The following is a 17,458-nucleotide window of genomic DNA, read 5'->3' as shown; positions in this document are numbered from 1 at the left end:
CCCTCTAGCCCAGTCCACGTCTCTATTGCTCTCCCCAGAAATCCTTTCTAGGTTGGAGTGACGGTAATACTCAGACACCGCCACCAGGGACGCCTCTAACACACCTACGTGTCATTATCCCACCAAGCTCCAGGGGGCGATAGCTAGCCTTTCCGTCCGCTGTGCCTTCCCGGACTTGACTCTCAACAGCCGCAGGCGATCCTTCCAATCAGCGGAGAGCGACGCGCGTCCTTGCGGAAGTGACGCCAGTTGCAAGGCTTGTGGGGGCGGTGGGAACGATGAGGGGAATGAGACGGTGGTAACCGTTTTGTGAAGATGGAGGTAGGAACTTGAGCGCGAAGAAGGCTGGCGGCTGATCGGGTTGAAGCCGAGGCGGGAAGCCGAGCGGAGAGGCAGTTGACGGGACTGCAGGGAGAGCGGGGCTTGGGGCGTGTTGTTTGAATATAGGGGTCAGAATCCGTCGCTCCAAGCTAACTCCCTTCTCTCCACTAACTTATCCCCGTGGCTTTCTTTTGATTTCCAGTTTCCCGGAGGAAACGACAATTACCTGACGATCACAGGGCCCTCGCACCCCTTCCTGTCTGGGGCCGAGGTGAGCACGAGCTGCCGATGTTGGGGGGAGGGGTGGGAGTGAGGTAGCGGTGGGGTAGGGTGGTGGGAGAGGACCCCAGGGACCGGGGATGGGAACCCGAGGCCGCTTTTGATATTTAGAGAATAGGGACAGCTGCTTCTAGAGCCTGTGAGGACTAAAGGGAGGCCCAGGAACCTGCTGTCATCAGAAAAGCGAGACGTTGGAAAGAGCTAATCTATTTCAGAGTGATTCTGGATTGGAGGACAGAGGGGGATTCTCTCTTTTAGTTGGGGAAAAAATACTGCGATAATCTTGGGGGGATCGCAGAGGGAAGAGAATATTTCAGCCAAAGTAATTGGGGTGAGTGAAGGAGTTTACCTAGAAGGGGTTAACTACAGGCATGTGTTCATTCTTGAAAGGAACTCTGTTGAAAGGATCTTTTTTTGAATTTAAATTTCCTATTCAGTGATAAAAATAGAGAAGTTAATAGTAATGTTTAGATACATGGTGTTAGCTTGCTTTGCCTGTGACAGGGTGAAAGGAAGTAGCTGCCAGAAAACGTAAGAGGAGTTCAGTGAAACGTGTTTCAGTTTGCCAGTGACTCAGTTTGAGCAGGTCACTTCACCTTTGTATGTCACGGTTTCTCCAGCTGTCAGATGGCTGTAATAATAGTTTCTTGTGATGTTGAGAAGTAGAAGTGTTGGTTATGGTGAGGTCTTTTAGTATTCGTGGAAGAGTTTTGGTTGAGCCCTGGCCAGTTTGGCTCAGCAGTTAGAGCGTCGGCCTGCGGACTAAAGAGTCCGGGTTTGATTCCGGTCAAGGGCAGGCACCTTGGTTGCGGTTAGGTAGCCGGCCGGGGTCGGGGTCGTGTGGGAGGCAACCAGTCGATGTTTCTCTCCCTCTCCCCAAACACACTCTGGAAAAAAAAAAAAAAAAAAAAAATCAAAGCTCAAAATATTCTCCAGTGAAGATTAACAAGAAAAAAAAGAGAGGGCACTGAAATTTAATTTATTAGTCTCCTAGCAAAGTACTTTTGGTGTTTTTCTTTTAACGTCTTAAGGACATAAAAGCAAAAACAGAGGATGGACTCAAACCTGGAAAATTTGTAAATGTGGACAATGTAAAATTTACCACAGTCTAAGTAAAGAAATTTAAATGTGGAGACCTGATCTAGAAGAAATTGACGATGATACACTCTCATGTGGATAAAGCCAATATGAGATTTACAACACTTGTAATAATGAAATTAAACCACAGAGATATTATTTAGAAGAAACTGGCAATGGGACTGCAAAGCGTCAAGCAGATTTTAGTTGTATATCATTTCTAAATTTGCTGTTCATTTGATTCACGCTTTCTCCTGCTTAGGACAGTAGTAAATAATGAGAGAGAGACTGGGACTGAGGATGGAACCTGCAACCCAGGTACTTGCCCTTGACCAGGAATCTAACCTGACACCCTTCAGTGTGTAGGCCAGTGCTCTAACCACTTAACACACCGGCCGGAGTTCAGTGGCCTCTTTTAACTCAGGACTCTGTCATTGTTAACAGTTCTTCTCCTCATTGCCACTTCACCTTCCTTTTCCTTAGGTTTTATTTTTTTTTAGCTTCATTTTAATTGGTTTGTGGTTTTTGTTGTATATGGTCTTACTGTGAGCCACTTAGAACTAGTAGTTATTTAAAACATTTTTTTGTTTTGTTTTAGAAGAAGAGTATTTTTAGAGTTTTCTTGCAAGAAAAGGATGTCCACAAAAGTATTAGTCATAAAAAAATTGAAAAATTGGACTTCCTTGACATTGTACTTAATCAAAACACATCATTAAGACATTAAATAGGGTCCGGCTGGTGTGGCCCAGTGGTTGAGCATCGACCCATGCTCCAAGAGGTTGCTGGTTTGATTCCCGGTCAGGACACATGCCCAGGTTGTGGGTCAAATCCCCAGTAGGGGGCATGCAGAAGGCGGCCAGTCAATGTTGTCTCTCATTGATGTTTCTATCTCTCTCTCCCTCTTCTTCTCTCGCTAAAAAACCAATAAAGAAAAAAAAGACATTAAATAGGCCCTCCACAGTCTATGAGAAGATATGTTAATACATATATTTGACTCATAGTCAGACTATATCAATATCAAACACCTTTGCAAAATAAAAGAAATAATCCAATTAAAATGGGCAAGCAGCCCTGGCCAGTTTGACTGCAGTCCAGAGAGACCCGGGTTCGGTTCCCGCTAAGGGCATGTAGTACCTCAGTTGCAGTTTGTCCTTGGCCCTGGTTGGGTCGTGTGGGAGGCAGCCACTTGATGTGTCCCTTTCACATCAATGTTTTTTTTTTCTCTCTCTTCCTCTCTCTCCCTCCCACTCTGAACAAAAAAAAGGATAAATGTCCTCAGGTGAGGATTAAAAAAAAAAAAAATGGGCAAACATTTTGTCTTTGGTTAATGTTAGGAATTTATTCATTGAGTGCCTTTTTTTAAAATACCATTTAAATTTTTTTTTTTTTTTTTTTTTTTTTATCATCCTCACCCGAGGACATTTTTCCATTCTTTGTTCAGATAGAGTGGGAGGGAGAGAGAGGAACAGATAGAGAGAGAGAAACATCGATGTGAAAGGGACACATCGAGTGGTCGCCACCCGCACAACCAACCAGGGCCGGGGACAAACTGCAACCGAGGTACATGCCCTTAGCGGGAACCGAACCCGGGTCTCTTCGGACCGCAGGCCGATGCTCTAACCGCTGAGCCAAACCGGCCAGGGCTCATTTAAATTTTTTTTAAAATTGATTTGAGAGAGAGAGAAAGAGACATCAATTTGTTGTTCCACCCATTTATGCATACATTGGTTTCTTCTTGTATGTGCCCTGACCTGGGATTGAACCTGCAACCTTGGCATATGGGGACAGTGCTCTAACCAACTGAGTTACCTGACCAGGGCATTTTATTGAGTACTTTCTAGGTTCTGAATTTTTTGCAAATATGTCATAATGGGAGGCAGTGCATGGTGATGGAGAGACCTCTGTTCAAATCCTATCTCTGTTCCTCTTTTTAAAAAAGTTACAGTTGAGCCCTGCTAGTGTAGCTCAGTGGTTGAGAATCAACCTATGCACCAAGAGGTCTCCTGTTCGATTCCTGGTCAGGGCACATGCCCATGTTGTGGGCCTGATCCCCAGTTCTCTCTCATTGATGTTTCTATCTCTCTCTCCCCCCCGCTTCCTCTCTCCTTAAAATCAATAAAGAAAAATAGTTTTTTAAAAAAGTTACAGTTGATATACAATATTATATTAGTTTCAGGTGTACAACATAGTGATTACACATTTATATAACTTATATAACTTAGGAAGTGATTACCTCGATAAGGGTAGTATGGGCAAAAAATTTGAACACATGCTTCACACAAGATTATATCCAGTTGCCATTAGGCATGTGAAAAGGGTCATTATCACTCATCAAAGAAATATCAATTAGCCCGGCTTATGTAGCTCAGTGGATTGAGCATCCTCCCATGGACTGAGAGGTCCCAGTTCCATTCCCAGTCAGGGCACGTGCCTGGGTTTCAGGCTCAATGTAGGAGGCGGCCAGTCAATAATTCTCACATTGATGTTTCTATCTCTTTCTGTTCCTCTCTCTTAAAAAAGAAAGAAATACCAATTAAAATTATAAGCAGATACCATTCATTGCACACCCACCAGAATGGTTAATATTAAAGAAACTAACAATTCCAAGAGTTGACAAGAATGTAAATAACTCTTAATCATTGCTGGTGAGAGTGTAAATTGATTCATCCACTTTGGAAAACTGGCAGTCTCTACTAAGGATAAATACATATCTGCCCTGTGACTTAGTAATTCCACTCACTAAGAGAAGTGAGTCCATATATTCACCAAAAACATGTATGTTCACAGCAACTTTATTCATAGTAGGTACATACTGGAAACAGAGCAAGTGTCTATAAATTGATAATGTTTGTAAAAAGGAATACTACACAGCAATAAAAAAGAATGAACTAATAAATGCAATTTGGATGATCTCAAAAATATATTGTTGAGTAACAGAGACCATACATAAAAGAGTAGACAGTGCATGAGTGTATTTTTAATGAAGATCAAGAATAGATAATGCTAGTTTGTCCCCGGCCCTGGTCGGTCGTGCAGGTGGCAGCCACTCGATGTGTTCCTTTCGCATCGATGTTTCTCTCTCTCTCTCTGTTCCTCTCTCTCCCTCCCACTCTACCTGAACAAAAAATGGAAAAATGTCCTCGGGTGAGGATAAAAAAAAAAAAAAAAAAAGAATAGATAATGCTAAACTATAGTGATAGAAATTGGAATAGTGATATCTGTTGTGGAAGCACTGACTGGGAAGGAGCATGAGAAAATCTTTTGGAGTGATAGAAATTCTATATCATTGATCTGAGTGGTGGTTAGTTTGATGTTAACATATGTAAAAAATTCATTGAATTATACACTTAAAATTTGTGTATATTAAGTTATCTTCATAAAGTAAGAAATAATAATTTTTAAAGAGGTATCCAGAGAGGAATAGGAAAGCCCTGTAATCTAAAGGGAGTTTAATTTTTCTGTTTCATTCATGTTGGTTCTTATATAATGATACTGTGCTTTGAGCACTTTGGGAAAATAATAGGCCATAAATATAGCTACGCTTAATTAGAAAAAGTATTTATAACATTCAAACCAGTTAAAGATTTTAGGCTGAATAGTTAAAAATTTCACTACTATGTCAGTTTTTTTTTTTTTTTTTAATTGCTTTTTTTGGGGGGGGATGAGGGAGAAAGAGAAACATCAATGTGAGAGTAAGACATGGATCTGCTGCCTCCTGCTTGCCCTCTACTGGGGATGGAGCCACGCCCCCTACTGTGGATGGAGCCATGCCCCCTACTGGGGATTCAGCCCCAAATTTGGGCATGTGCCCTGAATGAAATTCAACAGGCAGCCTTTCAGTTCTAGGGACAATGCCCAACCAATGAGCCATGCTAGCCAGGGCTACATATCAGTTTTTAAGAACAATAAATTGCCCTGGCTGGTTTTGCTCAGTGGTTAGAGTGTCAGCCTGTGGACCAGAGAGGCCTCGGTTCGGTTTTTCGCCAAGGGCACGTGCCTCGGTTTCAGTTTGTCCCCAGCCCGGTTGGGGTCGTGTGGGTGGCAACCAGTCGATGTGTCTCTCTCTCTTCCTCCCGCTCTGTCTGAATATAAATGCAAAAATGTCCTCGAGTGAGGATAAAAAAAAAAAAAGAACAATAAATTATTTTAATAATTCATAATATCAGTGTACTATTGAATAAATAAATGTTGGATTACATTTCTTTAAAATGAATAATTTACATAAGAAGCTAAAATACTTGATTGTGTGTTTTGGTATGGGAGGGAAATGGTATTTTTTATTTTTTGGTTCTCTCAATAGGTCAGCATCCTTATTTTATGAACAGTAATTCCAAACTGCTTCTTCCCCTTAAAAGGCCCAGGAATTTAACAAAGAAGGAAAAGAAAGCTGAGTGAGAAGGTAGCTGCATCATGTTTCTGTTTTCTCCTGTGCCCACATCATTTATATTTACTTCAATGTTTGCTACAGTTTTATCTTTGACAGTCTAGAATATGATCTAAATATGTAGTAAACCCACTAAAAATAAGTTTCCATTATTGGATTTTAACCATAATCTTACAGATCATTTGTAGTAAGTAAAAGGGATTTAGAGTGAATCTATGTGTTTATTCTAGCATGTGGGTTATCCTTTTTTCTTTTTTTTTTTTTTTATCCTCACCTGAGGACATTGTTGCATTTATCTTCAGATAGAGTGGGAGGGAGAGAGGGAGAAAGAGAGAGAGAAACATCGATATGAGAGAGACACATCGACTGACTGCCACCCACACAACCCCAACCAGGCCCGGGGACAAACTGCAACCGAAGTACGTGCCCTTAGTGGAAACTGAACCCGGGATTCTCTGGTCTGCGGGCCAACGCACTAACCGCTGAGCCAAACTGGCCAGGGCTGGCTTACCCTTCTGTATTCTTTTTTTTCTTTTTGTTAATCCTTACCCGAGAATATTCTTCCATTAATCTTTAGATATAATGGAAGGGAGGTAGGGAGGGAGAGAGAGAAAAACATCGATGTGAGAGAGAGACATTGATTGGCTGCCTCTTGCATGACCCTGACTGGGGCCAGGGATCGAACCTGCAACCCAGGTATGTGTGCTTGACTGGGAATTGAACCCTTGACCCTTTGGTGTGAAGGCCAACATGCTAACTGCTGAGCCAAACTGGTTAGGGCCCCTTCTGTATTCTATTTTTTAAAAAAATATGTTTGTATTGATTTTTTTTTTTTAGAGAAAGAGATAGAAACATCAATGTGAGAGAGAAACATTGATTGGCTGCCTCCTGCACACTCCTTATAGGGGATTGAGCCTGCAACCCAGTCATATGCCCTGACTGGGAATTGAACTGGGACCTCTCAGTCCATGGGACAGTGCTAAGTCCACTGAGCCATACTGGCCGGGCCCCTTCTGTAGTCTTAATCATTGCCATTATTTTACTCTTCATACTTAAAGGAAGAAAAAAACAAATAAAACAAACCCTGCCTCCATAAAACACACCATTAAAGCCACAGAGAGTGACTAACAAAGCTGTTTTCAGGAGGTGGTACATAGAAAGAATGCCTTGTTAATAACAATGGAATCTCTGCATGTCTAGTTTTTTAGTGTAGTGCATGAGAGTACTCAAGATGGTTTGTGAGGGCTAGGCTTTTGTAGAACACTGGTCTCTTGTTTTGGATATGAATTTTTATTCTTTTTCAATTCTCATAAACAGTAGTTTCGTATCTGAGCAGAGTTGCTTTTCATTTGTATGTTAAGCATCTTTTGTTGTATCTTTTTTAAAAAAATTTAAAACCACTATTATACATACAACGATTGATCTAGCACAATAACCCTGTAGCTTGTTTGTGTGCATTAGAATTTGGTACAAAAAAAAAAATCTTTGTAGCCACTTCCTGAAAAGTGCTAACATGAATCTAAACTGAAATTTCAATGTCATGTAAACCCTGGCTGGGTAGATCAGTTGGTAAGAGCGTTGTTCCGATATGCCAAGGTTGCAGGTTCAATCCCTGTCAGGGCACACACAAGAAGCAACTGATGAATGCATGAATAAGTGAAACAACAAATTGTTGATGTTTCTCTCTTTCTCTCTCCCCCTCTTCCCTCCCCTCTATCTCCCTCTCTTTCTTGAAAGTCAATAAATAAAAAATTTCTTAAAAGGTGCTAAAAAAATTTTAGTTTCATGGACCTAAAGTTAAGAACTTTCACACAATAACAAAAATTATGAGTTATGTACTGAGAAAAGTTCAGTTCTTGGGGAGAGTTTTAGTTTTTCCATCAAGAGCTGCCTGCTTGTATGCTCCTTATGCTACTGTCATGTTATAGCCCAGACAACTACCAAATTTTTACCATGGTAAGTAAAAAAAAAAAATATATATATATATATATATATATATATATCTTCTAGGAAACTTATTTCTGTTTGCCAAGGTGATTTAGTGAAATTGGCCATTTCAGAAACATACCTTTTTCTCCCTAGTTTATACTAGCTGGAAATGTTCTTCTAGCAACGTCTTTATTAAAATAAAAATGATGATATTAGTGAGACCCTTTCTGGGTCTAGAAAAACCTTGAGGACCTCTTAAAATGCATTGTTTAATCATGAAAAAAAATGTGGGTGTTTATTGAATTTGATCTGAATCAGTTGACATTTACTATGCCATATGACAGGTTGATAGAATTTAAAGTTTCCAAAATTTCAGCTACTTATGATAAATGGTTGGGGCAGCTAGCAAGTTAGTAAAACTTCAGGTATTATCATTAATAAAAGTTGGTTAATAATAGCTATTAAGCAAATAGCTTAATATATGTGTGTGTACACACACACACACACACACACACACACACACACACAGTCCTATTAATCCTAATAAAAACCATATAAGGAGATTACCAACTCCCATTTTATAGATGAGGAAAGCTCATTTAAGGTCATGTAGTAAGTGGCAGATCTGGGATTTGAACCAAGACCTCTCTTGACACCAGTGTCTCTTGATATTATTTACAGGTTTTGGCAAATGTGGGTTTACAGTTCATATGGAAAATAATATAATAATTAATAACTAATAATACAAGACTAAACTGTTTCACATACACACAACTGAAAACCTAATTTTGTCCCACCCTGTATAATGCTGTATTGTTGCAGATGCCATTTTAGTTTTTTAGTGTCAGAAAAGAACTATAGCATTTAATGTATCTTATGTCAGCAGTTGGTCTGTTAGTTCATGAATGGTGACCCCATTCAGAATAGAGTATATTATTTTTGTAGTTGGACTCAGGAAGAGATTGAGTGTTTAGCCAGCTGGAGTAATCTTTTTCTTCCTTGCATACAAGAAAGGCTTGGTCAGAGCAAGATCAGGAATATTTTCAGGAACTGTTAGAAAACCAGTTTTCCATTTAAAAAGAAATATGGAACACTTCACTAATTTGCTTGTCATCCTTGCACAGGGGCCATGCTAATCTTCTTTGTATCATTCCAATTTTAGTATACGTGCTGCGGAACCGAGCACCAGTTTGCCTTTTGACTGTAGCTCTTGTGTTTTCTCCTCACTATTATCCTTATTTTGGCATTGTTGGATTTTCTGAACATTCTGTACAAATGGGAATCTTATTTGTTAACATAATGATTTCTAAAATGGAAAAGAGGTAGGAAATGAAGTGCATACATTATAGAGGAAGATAAAGTACCCATGATAGGATAAGCTTCCAAGGAACTTAAAACAACAAAGTATGATTGTCTGGTTGACAATTAATTTCTGTGTGGTCCAACAGCGTGGTGTAGTAATCATGAAATAACTGCTATCTATTGGAATCTTTAGAGAGACTTTAAAAATCATAGCTAAACAGGTTGTAAAGTCTGAGTCCTTACTAATGGTGCTGAATGAATCATTCATTAGAATACTAGGCATAATATTTTAGGAAAGCTGAGATGATAAAAGTAGAAAAGAGATAAAAGAATTAAAAACTGATTGATGTTGGCAGCCTTGTATATGCCATATGACCAAGGATATGAGAAAAAAGAGAGATTTACCTGTAAAATTAAATAGGTCCTAAGAAATTGATAACAAATATAGGATCCAGGCTGGAAAGAGATACACTGAGAATCTCCAGTACCCAGCCATGTTCTTCACTTAGCAGTATGCAGCTTCTCTTTCCATTAATTATTTTTCCTCTTTTTTCCCCCTACAGACATTCCATACACCAAGCCTGGGTGATGAGGAATTTGAAATCCCACCTATCTCTTTGGATTCTGATCCTTCACTGGCAGTCTCAGATGTGGTTGGCCACTTTGATGACCTGGCAGACCCGTCCTCCTCTCAGGATGGCAGCTTTTCAGCCCAATATGGGGTCCAGACATTGGACATGCCTGTGGGCATGACCCATGGCTTGATGGAGCAGGGTGGGGGGCTCCTGAGTGGGGGCTTGACCATGGTAAGGGTCAATATATTTTCAGACTTACCCAAGCTCATGGGCATGGTGTTAGGGAAGACAAAAGTGATTCTCTGTTCCCTACTACACTTGGGTATTATGTTTCTCACTCTTGTGAATGAAGGCTCATTGACAAAGACTTAATTTCCCACGACTGAATGAAATATATCATCAGAATCAATTTTACTTGAAAAATGGTTTAAAACTGTAAAATATCCCATGTTAACCCGGAATTGAAAATAATTTACTGTGATACAGCCTTCACATCCTAGGATTCAAATGTGAGTGTGATAGCTGGCACATTGAGAAATTTATTCAAAAACAGTCTGAACGAATTATATTAATTTTGGTTTAGTATGTGTTATAGATCAGTATATTGAGCTTCCCGCACATCTCATTAGTAGTGCATCTCCACACATATTTGATGTGAAGCATCTTGACTTTGGCCTTATTTACTCTGATTGTAAATCTGAGTGTATTGCAACTTTAAAAGTCATTACTTTAGCAGGGTACAGGGAGGAAGTTTTTCTTTACCTCTTGTGTCATCACTACCTCCAGATTACCAAATAATTTATTTGCTCTTTAACTTGTCCAAAATTAAGACTTCTTTGGTTATTTTTAGTTGTTTTGGAATAGGCCTTTGAGTACAAAGAAGTGACTTCACTAATTTCTGTACTTTATTAAAAAGCTTTATACATAGACATATTATTTGATGTTAGAGTTTAAACAGTGATACAGTGTGGATGAGTAGGGGGTTTATAAACTGTCCTGAACTCAGGGTGGGGGGAAGAGTGGTATTCTTTGTTTAGTGTTTAATTAGTCCTTCTGCTTCTCTCAGGACTTGGACCATTCTATAGGAACTCAGTATAGCGCCAACCCACCTGTTACAATTGACGTACCAATGACAGACATGACGTCTGGCTTGATGGGGCATAGCCAGTTGACCACCATTGATCAGTCAGAACTGAGTTCTCAACTTGGTTTGAGCTTAGGGGGTGGTACCATCCTGCCACCTGCCCAGTCACCTGAGGATCGTCTTTCAACTACCCCTTCACCTACTAGTTCACTTCATGAGGATGGTGTTGAGGATTTCCGGAGGGTGAGGCATTCCCTGCCAAAAATCATATCTGCCATGATTGGCATTCAGAGCTACTCAGTATCTTTACTCCTGTTCTGCCATCTTTGCTTTTTTCTGGGTATGGGGTCCTGCCTCTCAAGTTATAGTTTATAATGATCCTCCTAATCGCCATTCTTATTGGTCCTCACATACTTTACTAATATCTTAATCCTATTCTATTTTTAGCATTTCTGAAAATTTCAACCATGTAGCTAGTTTCCCCCATATAAAAGTCCTTTTCTTACAGTTCTCTGGACATATTTCCCTTCTTTCTTCTTGTAATTCTCTCTTTTCTTCCCTACAGCAACTTCCCAGCCAGAAGACAGTTGTGGTGGAAGCAGGGAAAAAGCAGAAGACCCCAAAGAAGAGAAAAAAGAAAGATCCTAATGAACCTCAGAAACCAGTTTCAGCATATGCTTTATTCTTTCGTGATACACAGGCTGCCATCAAGGGACAGAATCCCAATGCCACTTTTGGGGAAGTTTCAAAAATTGTGGCTTCCATGTGGGACAGTCTTGGAGAGGAGCAAAAACAGGTGAGGAAATGATGAAGAACTAGTGGATAATGAATATTCTAGAGGTTTTTAAGTAAGGGGATAAAAACTAAGTTTTCTTTTAACTTTATTATATGTTTTCATTTACTATCAGCTCTTTGTTAATGGCATTCATGGATCATCCTTTGTTTTAGAAGCTGCTGTCATACACCAAGTCCAGAATACCTATCTAAAAATTAATAATTATAAAAACACTGAATCTAACTTTTCTAAGCCTCATTCCCCCCCCCACTGTAAAATTAGACTACTCCTTGGTAAGTTAGTGGCTAACTCTGAAATCCACTACCAAGTTTGGATTTAGAATTTAGTTTAGGATTTTCTCATTGGCCTACTTTAAACTTGATAACTATTGTCAATCTCCCTAAATGTAATCTGGATTTCAAAAGTAAATGAAAATTGTGATAGTATATAAAAAAAGAGAATTGAAATGGCTATAGTTATCATACACTATCCAGGTCTTGTGTCAGAGTGAATCTGCTACTTAATAATTTGAGAAAGATGAATTTATTATAGATGTATCAGTTATCTGCTACTACTCAGAAGAGCACCACAAATTTAATGGCTTAAAACAATGGCAGCTTAGTATTTCTCATGATTCTGTAAATTGGTTGGGTGGTTTTCCTAGTATTCTTGCCTGGGCTCATTCTTGTGGTTGTAGTCAAATGACAGCTGGTATGGCTGACTAAGGTGACTTTGCTCTCATGTCTGGCAGTTGGTGCTACCTTTGGCTAAGATGCCTTGGTTCTTTCACATGGCCCCTATCCTCCACATAGGCTACACTGGCTTCTTTACAGTATGGCAGACTTAGACCAGTGTTCCAAAGGGACAAAAACAGATGCCCCAAGGTCTTTTTGTGTCACTTCAGCCACATTTTAATTGTCAAAGCAATTCATAGAGCTAGCCAGATTCAAAGAAAGGAGGAATAGGTTTCAGCTTTTGATGGAAGAAGAGATTTACAAGATGGAAAGAGTTCTTGTGGTCACCATTGCAAAAATTTAACACATTCCTCAAGGGAGAGTATACTGGTTAGGCACAATCCCAGGCTAAGCAGACTACTGGTCTGAAATAGTTTTGGGGTCAGGATTTATTTTGCTACTAGAAGTGGGCATGGGTTGGTGGTAACTTTAGAAGTGTAGTTATTCTGGCAAGATTTTTGTTGTTGCTGGCTTTCAGATGCTTGGTCCCTGGAAAGTCTGAATGGAGGCTGTCTTGAATACTAGCTTTCAGAAGTGTATTCACTAAAAGGAGTTGTCAGTATTTAGACTGAGATTGTCATTCATTGATGAATAAATAATAGAATTATCAGTCTTTTCTAGGAGCATGGGGACTTCTTAAACGGTTTCTCTTTCCTGCAGGTATATAAGAGGAAAACTGAGGCTGCCAAGAAAGAGTATCTGAAAGCTCTGGCTGCTTATAAAGACAATCAAGAGTGTCAGGTAAGAGGGTTAAGGCAGGTGAATATTTAAACCAATAAAGGTTTTTTTTGAGCTGTTTATTAGCAGTTATAAGAATACCACCAAAAACCTGTGGAACTTCTTTTGTTTTATCTTTTATTTTTATCTTTTATTTTTATTTTTTAGACAAGAAGGGAGGAAGGGAGGATGGGAGGAAGGAAAGAAGAAGGTAGAGAGGGAGGGAGAAAGGAAGGAAGGAGGGAGGGAGGGAGAGAGGGAGGGACAAAGGAAGCAAGGGTTTTTGTGTATATGTTCAGGTTCCTGTGGAACTTCTTAATACTATGTAGTATTAAAAACTTAGAAATATATAACATGGTTTCCTGTTGTTCCCATCATAAACCTTGCCAAACAGTCTGAGTTTTTCTTTTTTGATGTTTTCTTTTTTGTTGATGATTTTAGAGAGGGAGGGAGGGAGAAATATCGATGTGAGAGAAAAACATCAATCAGTTGTCTCCTGCACACACCCTGACCAGGGAGGGGATTGAACCCAAAACCTAGGTATGTGCCCTGACTGGGAATTGAACAGGCAACCTTTTGGTGCACAGGAGGATGCTTCAACCAACTGAGCCACATCGGCCAGGGCATGAGTTTATTTTTATTGTTTATCCACAGCTGCTGTTTTCCTTCCAATCTATGGTGTCTCTTTTGGGAGGTGATTAAAGTGAATATGTCCCAGGGAATAGAGTCAATTTCCCAATGATTTTTTTTTTGGGTCTTCCTTTAGGCTACTGTGGAAACAGTGGAGCTGGATCCAGTGCCACCATCACAGACTCCTTCTCCACCTCCTGTGGCTACCGTTGACCCAGCATCTCCAGCACCAGTTTCAACAGAGCCCCCTGCCCTGTCCCCTTCTATTGTTGTTAACTCCACTCTTTCATCCTATGTGGCAAACCAGGCATCTTCTGGGGCTGGGGGTCAGCCTAACATCACCAAGTTGATTATTACCAAACAGATGTTGCCCTCATCTATTACCATGTCTCAAGGAGGGATGGTTACTGTTATCCCAGCTGCAGTGGTGACCTCACGGGGGATCCAACTAGGCCAAACCAGCACAGCTACTATCCAACCCAGTCAACAAGCCCAGATTGTCACTAGGTCAGTGTTGCAGGCCGCAGCAGCAGCTGCTGCTTCTATGCAACTGCCTCCACCCCGACTACAACCCCCTCCATTGCAACAGATGCCTCAGCCCCCCACTCAGCAGCAAGTTACCATTCTGCAGCAGCCTCCCCCACTCCAGGCCATGCAACAGCCTCCACCTCAGAAAGCTCGAATCAATTTACAGCAACAGCCACCACCTCTGCAGATCAAGATTGTGCCTGGACCCACTCTGAAAATGCAGACCACTTTAGTCCCACCAACTGTGGAAAGTAGCCCTGAACGGCCAATGAACACCAGCCCCGAGACCCATACAGTGGAGGAAACCTCTCCTGATACAATCTGCGAGATGATCACAGACGTAGTTCCTGAGGTGAGCCTGTTTTCAAGTGTTTCCTCTAGACCAGTGGAAATGTATGAGCGTTTTTGGTTGATCCAATAAAAGCAGGGGTTGCTACTAGCACTTAATGCCTGGCAACCAGCAGAATGAAACAACCTGTGAAAGATAGTTCCTGTGACTGTGACATGATACTCTGTAGTATTAGTGAAAAGTATTAAGAGGGCCTCCTGTCCCAGACTACTCCTTAACTAAGCACAAGTAATACTGTAGTTTGACTAGAGAGGATACAACCTAAGCCCAGAGTTCTTTTTTGGAGGCATCTACCCAAGGATCCTAAGCTTTGGAGATTTAAGTGCTTTTATTTCTCCTATCTGGACTGCCTGGCTTGATGTTTTTAGTGGGGGAATGGTTAGAGGATATAGCTGGAAAAAATCAGTTGGTTCGTATCAACGAGTCCAAAGCGACATAAACAGGTGCCTATTAATTACCCTAGTTTTAACTTATACATGACCAGTGGTCATTTTAAAATGTGGGTCTGTTTGAGACTAGCTCCACAATAGATGAAGCAATAATTTTAAAGAAAAATAAATAATCACCCTATCAGGAGGAAACTAGGAATCTCCAAGTTCTTTCACTTTTTCTAATGGTACATTGTCTTCTCTTAGCCCTCACGATCTTTGTTGAGGTGACCCAACCTCTATTCACATTCTGCTTTTTCTTGATATTTTCAAAGGAATATTATTCAAGTGTGGAATAAAGTAGTAGTGGGTAAGAATACAGTAACCCACCATGCACATGTAAAACTACTAGTTGGCCCTCCACATACACGATTCCCAATGTGTATCAAAAATGACCCTTGAACTGTGTAGGTAAATCTCCATATGTTTGAGTGGACCCGTGCAGTTCAAAACTGAGATAAATGGTCAACTATACTAGCATATGACCAGCATTCTCTTGATAAAAAGACTCTTCATGTTGGTCTGCTTGGCAAAGTCCTAAAACTGGATAAAAAGGGGCGATTAAGAACTCACCTTCTTTTAGAATGTTACCCTCAATTGTGAGGGATTTTAACACCTGTCGCTCCATTGGGTCCCAGAGTTAATTTGACTAGTGGCTGGTAGGGTAGGTAGCAAATCTAATCCATCCTTGGTGCTCTCTTCCTCTCATAGGTTGAGTCTCCTTCTCAAATGGATGTTGAATTGGTGAGTGGGTCCCCTGTGACAATCTCACCCCAGCCTCGATGTGTGAGGTCTGGTTGTGAGAACCCTCCAGTTGCGAGTAAGGACTGGGACAATGAGTACTGCAGCAATGAGTGTGTGGTGAAGCATTGCAGGTGAGTTATAGTTTCTCTTCTTACAATTCAGGTATTGCTAAACTAACTGTTGGAAAACATGGTAACCCTGAGCATATAAGTATTATCTTAGGTAGAGGATACCTTACTGTAGAGTACGTTGCTATATATATATGTGTGTGTCTGATTATAGAGACTACTAGAAATTTCCCTGCTTAAAAAGAGCTTACATTTGCCACATAGACAACTGTGACATAATTAGCAGTTTATGCTTTTCAGGTACTACATTTACCTTTATGTATGCTCTTTAAATGTATGACGGCACATTAAGCAGTTAGTGCCTGAATATTAGCTTCCTTATCTCCTTAGTGCAAATCAGACCACTTAGGGAATTAGAATTTGAGGAGTAATGGATAAGTGATAAGTAGCACAATAAGGTGCTAAGTATGGCCGGAGTTGGGGGGCATCCTGAAGATTTTGTCCATCTCCCCAAATTTTCTTAGGATTTATCTATGTCCATGAAAGAAGGCAATGGTATCTCCTATCTCAAACCCTCTTTAGTAAACTAGGATTGCCTACATTACTTTTAGGCCCATTGCCCTAATATTCCTATTGAGTGATACGATCTCACCTTAATGCTATAGGAAATTAACTGAGAACCTATTTGCTTAAGACAGAGTTAAAAAAGAATACATCTAAGCTATAATTCTGTTTGTGTCTTTTTCTCTCTTAGGGATGTCTTCTTGGCCTGGTTAGCCTCTAGAAATTCAAACACAGTGGTGTTTGTAAAATAGTCCTTCCTGTTCTCCAAGCCAGTGAAGATTTATCTGCCAGGAACCTGTCCAAGACCCTCCTTTAAAAACTCAAGCTGGGCTTCTGATAGTGCCTGATCTCAGCCCATAATGGTCCTTCATGGTTCCCCTTTTTCTCTCTCCAGCAAGGGGCCAGGATATGGAACAGGGCCATTGAGTTTGCTGGGGTTGCTTTTTCAAGTATAAACAGAGATGCCAGTGATAATAGCAGAGGAAAAGGTGAAGGGAATATGGACAAGCAGAACATAGGGGTGGTGTGGGGGGAGGGGTTATTTGAGGAAACTTGTTGGTATAATTGTCATAGGACTTGCCTAAAAGATTATTAAAATTATGAGAGTACACATCAGCTTTGAGCCTACCACTGTGTGCATCCATTTTAAAGGGGATACGAGGTGGAATTAAAGGATACCTCTTTTTTTTTGGTTGTTGTTGTTAATCCTCACCTGAAGATATTTTCCCATTGATTTTTAGATAGAGCGGAAGGGACGGGAGGGAGGGAGAGAAAGAAACATGGATGTGAGAGAGAGAGACATCAATTGGCTCCCTCCAACATGTGGTCCGGCCAGGGCTGGGGATTGATCCTACAACCCAGATACGTGCCCCTGACTGGGAATCGAATCCGTGACCCTTTTGGACCATAGGCCAACACTCTAATTGCTGAGTCAAACCAGCCAGGGCTAAAGGATATCTCTTAAACAGAG

At 40.6% G+C, this 17,458-nt stretch overlaps 1 protein-coding gene and 1 non-coding gene across 3 annotated transcripts; one reads left to right on the top strand and one right to left on the bottom strand.

Moving 5' to 3' along the window:
* Window positions 1-238: 238 nt before the first annotated feature.
* On the top strand, window positions 239-17,226 carry TOX4 (TOX high mobility group box family member 4). Of its 2 annotated transcripts, XM_036277065.1 has the most exons (10): window positions 269-321; window positions 524-592; window positions 5,978-6,076; window positions 9,856-10,098; window positions 10,934-11,194; window positions 11,517-11,747; window positions 13,121-13,201; window positions 13,944-14,687; window positions 15,824-15,987; window positions 16,679-17,226. In XM_036277065.1, exons 4-10 carry the CDS (start codon window positions 10,030-10,032, stop codon window positions 16,737-16,739), a joined length of 1,611 nt encoding a protein of 536 aa, XP_036132958.1. In that variant the 5' UTR covers window positions 269-321; window positions 524-592; window positions 5,978-6,076; window positions 9,856-10,029; the 3' UTR covers window positions 16,740-17,226. The 2 variants fall into 2 exon arrangements, with proteins under 2 accessions (XP_036132949.1, XP_036132958.1); XM_036277056.1 differs by lacking the exon at window positions 5,978-6,076 and having other exon boundaries at window positions 239-321; window positions 16,679-17,110.
* Window positions 9,070-9,176, bottom strand: LOC118621235. The gene has a single exon (XR_004957657.1). It is a non-coding gene; the product is annotated as a U6 spliceosomal RNA (small nuclear RNA).
* Window positions 17,227-17,458: the final 232 nt, after the last annotated feature.

This window comes from Molossus molossus, unplaced genomic scaffold, assembly GCF_014108415.1.
Source record: "Molossus molossus isolate mMolMol1 unplaced genomic scaffold, mMolMol1.p scaffold_m16_p_1, whole genome shotgun sequence".
Lineage (NCBI taxonomy): Eukaryota > Metazoa > Chordata > Mammalia > Chiroptera > Molossidae > Molossus > Molossus molossus.
This window is presented reverse-complemented; position numbering and strand designations above follow the sequence as displayed.